Source organism: Oncorhynchus gorbuscha, linkage group LG24 (assembly GCF_021184085.1).
Source record: "Oncorhynchus gorbuscha isolate QuinsamMale2020 ecotype Even-year linkage group LG24, OgorEven_v1.0, whole genome shotgun sequence".
Lineage (NCBI taxonomy): Eukaryota > Metazoa > Chordata > Actinopteri > Salmoniformes > Salmonidae > Oncorhynchus > Oncorhynchus gorbuscha.
Window position 1 is genome coordinate 22406622 of NC_060196.1, and position 10795 is coordinate 22417416.

The window sequence follows — 10795 nt, forward strand, 5'->3', positions numbered from 1 at the left end:
GAATACTCAAAGCAAGAATATGTCAGCTGTTTGATGTAGCTAAGAAGAAACATTCAATGTAGCCAAAGGATGCGGTCCAAACACTTAAAAGACACCCTATCTCCTCAGCCCTTAAATTAAGTGGACACTTCTGATGACGTATCATGACGCCTGACGAGTATACACTTGCAGGGAAAGGGGCAAGGGAGGAAGAAATGATTTTTAAATGGACCACCCTTGGCCGGAAATTCGTCACTCGTTCATCCCGCGATGATTGTGCCACCAATTGTGCAAGTTCTCCCACTTAAAAAGATGAGAGAGGCCTGTAATTTTCATCATAGGTACACTTCAACTATGACAGACAAAATGAGGGGAAAAAATCCAGAAAATCATATTGTAGGATTTGTAATGAATTTATTTGCAAATGATTCTAACTGGATTATATTTGATAAGCTGCCCTCTGTGTTCTGTTAGACAAAGTCTTTATCCACATTATAGCAGGGGGTGTAAAAAAAATAACACATACGTTTTTCCAGCAGTAGACTATGATCAATAATGTCAAAAGCTGCACTGAAGTCTAAAAGGTGTCCACATACTTTTGGTCATGTAGTGTATGTCACAACAGTTCTAAATATATGTGCTACGACAAGTTATGTCAGCTGTTATGATATATTTTGACATGGTTATGACCGTGTCATAACGTGTTATAATGCTGGGTGTCAAGTAAAGTATTGCCCAATACTTTTGTAAGACACATTTCAGTTGAATGCATTCAGTACAATCGACTAGGTATTTCCCTTTCCATGGTAATGTAGAATGTTAATTTAAATTATATTAACTGATGTGGCTCATGCAATGGAACGTATTTTTTGTCATGTCAGTTGAGTTTAATCAATAAATCACAGCAAATATCGATGGGTGTCACACCCTGGTCGAAGTATTTTGTGTTTATCTTCGTTTATTTGGTCAGGCCAGGGTGTGACATGGGTTTTTGTATGTGGTGTGTATGTAGTGGGATTGTAGCTTAGTGGGGTGTTCTAGGTAAGTGTATGGCTGTCTGAAGTGGTTCTCAATCAGAGGCAGGTGTTTATCGTTGTCTCTGATTGGGAACCATATTTAGGCAGCCATATTCTTTGGTTGTGTTGTGGGTGATTGTCCTGAGTGTCTTGATGTCCTTGTGCTGTGTTAGTTGACACAAGTATAGGCTGTTTTCGTTATGTTTATTGTTTTGTTTTGATTCGTGTTACGTTTGTTTGATTAAACATGGATCGCAATCTACACGCTGCATTTTGGTCCGACTCTCCTTCACCATATGAAAACCGTTACAATGGGTACACTTCCTGCTCACACTTCCTGCTTTGCTTCTATGTGTACACCCGCAATGGCCGCCAGTCCACCCATTATGTCATTATTTCTATGGCAGCACATGGCAGCAAATGCAGTTATGAGCTAAGGAGATGAGAAAATGTGAGTCCCCCAAAAATTAATTTGGCTGTCAAATTACCGTAATCCAAAATCCCAGGGTCAGTAGGGTCAGTTACTGTATAGCCAATCTGTTAAAATGGGGACTTCCATTTTCAATTAAATTCACTGTGCATTTGACCCTGGTTCATGTCACTGATTCTTGTTATCGGTGTGGGTGACTCTGGTTTAGTGGAGGAGTGATTTCAGACCCATCCAGGTTACCTCTATTCCAGGATGTCGTTACTGGGCCTCGTTCCAGGCAGGGGAGGTGACATAAGTGAGGAGTTGCATAGCTCTATAGACACGCCAGTCCCCTGAGTTGTATCTCCACTGTCACACACAGGCCAAACGCAATACCAGAGGCAGCAGAAAATAGCATGCCCCCGCCCCCAGAAAATAGGCTAAAGCATAGGCTACACAGAAATGGAAACCATTTCCACTCCTCTCTAAAAACACATTTTCCTCTCCTTGTATGTACAACCTAGTAACCACAGGTGTCTACATATTCTCCCTTCCCTGTCATTCTCCTCTTATCTAGGCTATTTCAATACCCTATCATTTATTATTTCCCTCAGTGTTCTTGACCTCAACTTCCATTCAATGGATAAACAAACATCCTATTCATAATCTATCAATTTTTATCAAAGGAGCATGCTCTGTTTTGTTTTGATTCTAGTCCACTTCCACATTTTCCTCCTCTGCTCCTCTCTCACGCTCCTCCTTCTCCCTCCCTCCTCTCTCTCTCTCTCCTGGTCTCTCTTTAATGCAGCCATATCTTGTTCCTGTCTCATTTTCTCCCATTCCGGCTCGTGAAGGGCGGGAATGACCATTTCCTTTCTAAGAGACATGCAGGGACTCTCCCCTTTACCACATTATTGCCCTCTCTCTTCCCCTTTGAGATACATCCTATAGAACACCCTCTATTCTGCAACCACGACCACTATTCTACGGTACAGCAAGACAATGTCAGAGATGGAGAAGACACACACACACACACACAAAAACACACTCATGTTATCAGAGCAGAGCAGACCTACCGTCAGCACATGCTCCCCTTCACAGTTCCCCGCCATCTGGGCTAAAACATCAGTGACAGCCGAGGCAGCTGTGGCGTTAGCTGGCTTCTTCTCTCTTATCTCCCGTGTGTGTGTTTCTGTGAGCGTGTATGTGGACTTGTGTGTGTCTGAGCTCCAACTGAAACACTGGAATACTGGGTTGCTCTTGCCGGCTCGTCTGTGATTATACGGAGTGAGAGAGCACTGCCTGCCTTAAAACAGACCTGCTCCTCTCCGACAACCCGCTCCTTTCTCAGCAGCCAATCCCCCGCAACCATGAATATTTAATTTGCCCAGCCAAAAGCACACGCAGGCGGGCATACACACAGAGAGGACATACACAGAGGACACACACACACACATGCCCCCCCCCCCCCTCCACACACACACACACACCCACAGTGGCATTCAGGGCAAACACCCACACGCACACACATTTCTCACAGACATTACCCAGAGGGCGATGAGAATTGAAAAGGACAGACAGAGATGTGTTCATTACGTGTCTCTGCCTCCATTGATTCTGCTACATTCGTGATCTTTATCACAGTCTCAAGGTCATGTACACATCTTTCAGCACCTTCTAATTCCATGGAGACTCATGACTCATGCGCTCAGAATACCACGTCCACAAACAGTTCCATAAGGTCGTAAAACATAGGACTTATGGGGTGGTCAGTGTAACATCATGCTTGTGCAATAATAAGACAGAAAAGGGTCAATCAAGGACTCTATGTGTATCCCAAATGACACACTTATACCTACATAGGCCCTGTGGGTCCTGGTCAAACGTAGTGCACTATATAGGGAATCTAGTGCCAATTGGGACTCAGACTAGGTCTACAACATGAGGAAACTGGTATTTCAAATAGACCTACACGACCTAAATCAAATCCATTTTCCTCTTTCAGTCTCAAACACAGAAAGGTACAAGTCATTAATGACTAGAGACAGGACAAAGCCATACAACTGATCATTGCCTCGCATTAAATACAGTTCCATGGAAACTGAGGGGCAGGGTGACACCTAATGGCAGATTTGGAATCTCACACTGAGACAAAGCAAGCCAGCTGAGACGCACACACACACACACACACACACACACACACACACACACACACACACACACACACACACACACACACACACACACACTGAAACAAACATGGGGGATTGTACATTCCTACAATTCATAAGAAAGCAAGACAAGGCCAATTTGCTAATTTATTTTAAACAGGATTTGAAGGTCAGGCTCCCTAATTATGTTTTTGTGCTGTGTAGGGCTGGGCGATATACCGTATTTGACTATATACCGGTATTGATGCAAGGACTGGTTTGGGCTTTTACTTTACCTTCTATAACGGATATTGAATGTTTGGTTTGTTAAATGTGATATGTCGTGTGTAATGTCCATTTTTATAGTTTACTCCTCTACTTGAGTCATCCCTCTCCGCGCCGCTTTCCACACAGACCTAGTCCCACCCGTCACTCAAAGTAGAGGAGTCATGGTGCACAGTAGAGATCTGCGCAGACCGATTTCTTTAGCCTGCTGATAGAGGAAATTATGGTTGAAATGACTAATTATGTATACATTCCAATCAGAACTGACTAGTCCAAATGCTATAATGTACTGTACATGTGAATTTTCTCTCTTGCTCCCTTTCCCAATTGTATATAATGTAGTCAGGAGTTTAGTAACAATGAAGGTCTGTTCCTTAGTTCATTCAGTTGTACAAATCTCCAGGTGGTGGGAACGGGCCATCTCCAGATTGTCTAGAATGTTGATTTATACTGACTGGCCTTGACTTCGTGCTGATAACGCAAAGGCTCAAGAGCTAGAGGGCCCCTCTGCTTGTAAATAGAACGTTTGGAAAACGCTGACGTCAGTTTTTCAGTTTATAACCTGTGGAAATGTGTGTATGCGTTTAGTACTCTCTTGTAATAAACGCTCTTACCTGGCTTTTAAGACTGGTCTCGATCTACTTCATGCATAATTAATGAACTTACACCTCATTAATGAATTAGAAACGAGTGCGAATTTGGTTTTGGCAACAAAATACATAGGAATCTAGAATTCCTCTATCACCTGCTCCCACAGCTTTTCATACCTCACTGCCAGCACTGATCTGCTACCCCAAGAACTGGTCCTGAATCCAACCGCAGCCCTGCAATGTTATTTTAGGCATATGTGTCACAGCTCACTTGCCAGCCATGGTCCCATCAATTCTGCACCCTATAGGCAATATTAAATGCGCAAAAATAACTTGAGAAATAGCTTAAATTACCAGAGATTCTCACACGGCTCTTGTATTAGGCTATCAGCCAATATGCTATATGTAGCTTGAAGAAAGTAGGAGAGTAGGAGAGACTTGCACTGTCTTTTGAGCTATTTTTATAGCCTACCTTTTATGAGTGGGAAGACTTTCAGACTGAGAAATATGGGTGATCAATATTTTGGGCTATTTCTAGGCAATGTTGTAAACTATTTAGGAAGTACATTTCCTTAGAAAGATAACTGCCCCATGCATAAGCTAGAGCCTACTCTATTTAATTGAGACTACACACACACCTGATCTCACTGGTATGGCTACTGAACTTGAAGCAGCCAGAATGATGACAGCAACACTTGCAACGTTTTCGCACAGGCCTATAGGATATAGCCTACCTTTTAGGAGGATGATTTGCAGGCAGAGACAACTAAATGGGTAATCAATACTTATTGAAAATGAAAAGGCCTTGCTAGCTATAGTAGCCTAACCTGAGCATTGTGCCTTTTCAATTATGACATTTTTTGATTGCACTTCGACTCACGTTGGTTGAGCGCCCTCCACTTCTTTCCATTGTCAATATTTATTTACAGACACTGAAGTAAACTACAGTCGAATCGTATTTAAGTTAATTTCATATTTAACTGCCACGTGATTCTCCGCCCATGTATGCAGCCTACTCTATTTCGATGAGATCACACATACTAGACACACTTGAACTCTCACGCCCAAATAGGGAGTTAGGCTACTGAAGTTGAAGCAATACATTCAGAGTGTGTGAATAATGTTTTAATACAAGGCTGGAACATATTTTTTTTTTAGAAAAAGTCAAGGGGTCTGAATACTTTCCGAATGCACTGTAGAGGATGTCTTAATAAAGACAATCAATCGTCTTCGTATTTTTGTTCATTTGTTAGGCTACTGGTTAAAGGTGCAACACAATATTTATTAATGAATTATCATTGATCTAGTTCAGTCTTATTCATATTTAATAATAATCTCTTACTTAGCTTGATGATTGTGGTCATTTTTGCTTACTTTTTGTTCTAAACAGAGACGGCATATTGGATTGTGTGAAAATGCAGGAAATTAGCTTTAAATACCCAAAACAATTCTGGGGGATGACCCCCACATTCCCCGCTAGGTTATGTCCCACCCATTTCTAAACCAAAGTGCCACCCCTGTCTTACACAATTAGCTAAATTAGTGTTTATCACTTTATACATGTGTTTTGGGATTCTACCCTGTACACCTCATTTGCCTGATGACGCTTAATTGGAGGAGAGTCTTTCATAGAAGAACATTTTCATCCACTTTCCCCTCTCCTCTCTTACTGTTGACTTTTTTCAAAAGGCCAGTGGGGATGAAGTAGAGAGGACGCAGGATTTGAACAATATATGGCTCCTGAGGAGGAAAGACCCATGATTTGCTCTTCCTCCTCAGGAGCGTCATATACTTTACAGAAACATAAAGCCACAAGCTTCTTGTTGGCATTAGCGAGCAACTTGGCTAGCTTGTTAGCATTCCCCAAAATCTAAGTTAAAGCTGTGAAAACAAAATCACACAAATTTGATTTCCATTGATCATTTTTATCAACCCATGGAGGTCTGGATTTGGAGCCACACTCAAAATTAAAGTGGAAAACCACACTACAGGCTGATCCAACTTTGATGTAATGTCCTTAAAACAAGTCAAAATTAGGCTCAGTAGTGTGTGTGGCCTCCACGTGCCTGTATGACCTCCCTACAACGCCTGGGCATGCTCCTGATAAGGTTGCGGATGGTCTCCTGAGGGATCTCCTCCCAGACCTGGACTAAAGCATCCGCCAACTCCTGGACAGTCTGTGGTGCAATCTGTTGGTGGATGGAGCGAGACATGATGTCCCAGATGTGCTCAATTGGATTCAGGTCTGGGGAATGGGCGGGCCAGTCCATAGGATCAATGCCTTCCTCTTGCAGGAACAGCTGACACACTCCAGCCACATGAGGTCTAGCATTGTCTTGCATTAGGAGGAACCCAGGGCCAACCGCAGGGCCAACCAGCATATGGTCTCACAAGGGGTCTGAGGATCTCATCTTGGTACCTAATGGTAGTCAGGCTACCTCTGGCGAGCACATGGAGGGCTCTGCGGCCCCCCCAAAAAAATGCCACCCCACACCATGACTGACCCACCGCCAAACCGACAATTCTGGAGGATGTTGCAGGCAGCAGAACGTTCTCCATGGCATGTCCAGACTGTCACAAGTGCTCAGTGTGAACCTGCTTTCATCTGTGAAGAGCACAGGGCGCTAGTGGCGAATTTGCCAATCTTTGTGTTCTCTGGCAAATGCCAAACGTCCTGCATGGTGTTGGGCTGTAAGCACAACCCCCACCTGTGGATGTCGGGCCCTCATACCACCCTCATGGAGTCTGTTTCTGACCATTTGAGCAGACACATGCACATTTGTGGCCTGCTGGAGGTCATTTTGCAGGGCTCTGGCAGTGCTCCTCCTGCTCCTCCTTGCACAAAGGTGGAGGTAGCGGTCCTGCTGCTGGATTGTTGCCCTCCTACGGCCTCCTCCACGTCTCCTGATGTACTGGCCTGTCTCCTGGTAGCGCCTACTTGCTCTGGACACTATGCTGACAGACACAGCAAACCTTCTTGCCACATCTCGCATTGATGTGCCATCCTGGATGAGCTGCACTACCTGAGCCACTTGTGTGGGTTGTAGACTCCGTCTCATGCTACCACTAGAGTGAAAGCACCGCCATCACATTGTAGGATTTTTAATGAATTTATTGCAAATTATGGTGGAACATAAGTATTTGGTCACCTACAAACACACAATATTTCTGGCTCTCACAGAGCCTCTATCCTCCACTCGTTACCTGTATTAATGGCACCTGTTTGAACTTGTTATCAGTATAAAAGACACCTGTTTACAACCTCAAACAGTCACATTCTAAACTTCACTATGGCCAAGACTAAATAGCTGTCAAAGGACACCAGAAACAAAATTGGAGACCTGCACCAGACTGGGAAGACTGAATCTGCAATAGGTAAGCAGCTTGGTTTGAAGAAATCAACTGTGGGAGCAATTATTAGGAAATGGAAGACATACAAGATCACTGATAATCTCCCTTGATCTGGGGCTCCACACAAGATCTCACCCCGTGGGGTCAAAATGATCACAAGAACGGTGAGCAAAAATCCCAGAACCACACGGGGGGACCTAGTGAATGACCTGCAGAGAGCTGGGACCAAAGTAACAAAGCCTACCATCAGTAACACACTACGCCGCCAGGGACTCAAATCCTGCAGTGCCAGAAGTGTCCCCCTGCTTAAGCTAGTACATGTCCATGCCCGTCTGAAGTTTGCTAGAGAGCATTTGGATGATCCAGAAGAAGATTGGGAGAATGTCATATGGTCAGATGAAACCAAAATATAACTTTTTGGTAAAAACTCAACTCGTCGTGTTTGGAAGACGTCGTGTTTGGAAGACAAAGAATTGCATCCAAAGAACACCATACCTATTGTGAAGCATGGGGGTGGAAACATCATGCTTTGGGGCTGTTTTTCTGCAAAGGGACCAGGACGACTGATCCGTGTAAAGGAAAGAATGAATGGGGCCATGTATCGTGAGACTTTGAGTGAAAACCTTCCATCAGCAAAGGCATTGAAGATGAAACGTGGCTGGGTCTTTTCAGCATGACAATGATCCCGAACACACCGCCCGGGCAACAAAGGAGTGGCTTCGTAAGAAGCATTTCAAGGTCCTGGAGTGGCCTAGCCAGTCTCCAGATCTCAACCCAATAGAAAATCTTTGGAGGGAGTTGAAAGTCTGTGTTGCCCAGCAACAGCCCCAAAACATCACTGCTCTAGAGGAGATCTGCATGGAGGAATGGGCCAAAATACCAGCAACAGCGTGTGAAAACCTTGTGAAGACTTACAGAAAACATTTGACCTCTGTCATTGCCAACAAAGGGTATATAACAAAGTATTGAGAAACTTTTGTTATTGACCAAATACTTATTTTCCACCATAATTTGCAAATAAATAAATTAAAAATCCTACAATGTGATTTTCTGGAGAAAAAAAATTCTCATTTTGTCTGTCATAGTTGAAGTGTACCTATGATGAAAATTACAGGCCTCTCATCCTTTTAAGTGGGAGAACTTGCACACTTGGTGGCTGACTAAATACTTTTTTGCCCCACTGTATGTGTATATATACACACACACACACACACACACACACACACACACACACACACACACACACACACACACACACACACACACACACACACACACACACACACACACACACACACACACACAGTTGAAGTCGGAAGTTTACATTCAAGTTAGCCAAATACATTTAATCCTAGTAAATATTGCCTGTCTTAGGTCAGTTAGGATCACCACTTTATTTTAAGAATGTGAAATGTCAGAATAATAGTAGAGAGAATGTTATGGCTGTGTAAGGGAGATGAAGTCAGGTGCAGGAGAGCAGAGTAGATTAAACAGGCACACTTTTATTCAGGTCAAAAATAGGCACAAAATGACATCTAAGTGACCAAAAACACGGACCAATAAACAAAAGTATAGCACGTGAACATGCACCATTAACAAACAATTACACACAAAGACATGAAGGGGAACGGAGGACTAAATACATGTAATGTGATTATGGAATGAAAACCAGGTGTGTATGAAACAAGTCAAAACAAATGGATATATGAGAAATGGAGAGGCGATGACTAGAAAGCCGGTGACTTCAATCGACGAATGCAGCCCGAACAAGGAGAGGAGCCGACTTCGGCGGATGTCGTGACAGAGAATTATTTATTTCAGCTTTTATTTCTTTCATCACATTCCCAGTGGGTCAGAAGTTTGCACATATTCAATTAGTATTTGGTAGCTTTGCCTTTAAATTGTTTAACTTGAGTCAAACGTTTCAGGTAGCCTTCCACAGGTTTCCCACAATATGTTGGGTGAATTTTGGCCCATTCCTCCTAACAGAGCTGGTGTAACTGAGTCAGGTTTGTGGGCCTCCTTGCTCGCACACAATTTTTCAGTTCTGCCCACAAATGTTCTATGGGATTGAGGTCAGGGCTTTGTGATGGCCACTCCTGTTACGTCCGTCGTTAGTGGCAGAATGACCGGACCAAGGTGCAGCGTTGTAGGCGTACATTTTCTTTATTAAATGTTCCACCAAAAAAAAACAATAAACAACACAACGAACGTAAAGCTTCGGAGTGCAACACCTACAACAAACAAAGAAAACATCCCATAACCTAAATTTTACCTTTTTTTATTTAACTAGGCAAGTCAGTTAAGAACAAACTCTTATTTTCAATAACAGCCTAGAAACAGTGGGTTAACTGCCTGTTCAGGGGCAGAACGACAGATTTGTACCTTGTCAGCTCGGGGGTTTGAACTTGCAACCTTTCAGTTACTAGACCAACTCTCTAACCACTAGGCTACCCTGCCACCCCTTTTCCCCCAAATGTGGGAAAAAGGGCTGCCTAAGTATGATCTCCAATCAGAGACAATGATAGATAGCTGTCTCTGATTGGGAACCACACTCTGCCAAAAACAAAGAAACAGAAAACATAGAATGCCCACCCAAATCACACCCTGACCTAACCAAATAGGGAAATAAAAAGGCTCTCTAAGGTCAGGGCGTGACAACTCCAATACCTTGACTTTTTCCTTAAGCAATTTTACTACAACTTTGGAAGTATGCTTGGGGTCATTGTCCATTTGGAAGACCCATTTGTGACCAAGCTTTAACTTCTTTCGGGTAGGGGCAGCATTTGGAATTTTGGATGAAAAGCATGCACAAATTAAACTGCCTTCTACTCAGGCCCAGAAGATGGGATATGTAGATTTGGATCGAAAATACTCTAAGGTTTACAGAACTGTTAGAATAGTGTCTGTGAGTATAACATAACTGATTTGACAGGCGAAAACCTGAGAAAAATCCATTCAGGAAGTAGGATTTTTTGTTGTTGTAGTTTTCTAGTCAATGCCATTACAGTATCC

General features: G+C 43.1%; 1 protein-coding gene across 5 annotated transcripts in view; it reads right to left on the bottom strand.

Moving 5' to 3' along the window:
- LOC124013219 (sodium bicarbonate cotransporter 3-like) overlaps positions 1-2699 on the bottom strand; it is a 54340-nt gene extending 51641 nt beyond the window's left edge. For all 5 annotated transcript variants that reach the window (XM_046327466.1, XM_046327469.1, XM_046327467.1 and 2 more), the window contains exon 1: positions 2481-2699. In XM_046327466.1, the coding sequence (XP_046183422.1) occupies positions 2481-2516 (36 nt within the window). In that variant the 5' untranslated portion in view covers positions 2517-2699. The remainder of the gene's footprint in view (positions 1-2480) is intronic.
- Between the last annotated feature and the right edge of the window lie 8096 nt (positions 2700-10795).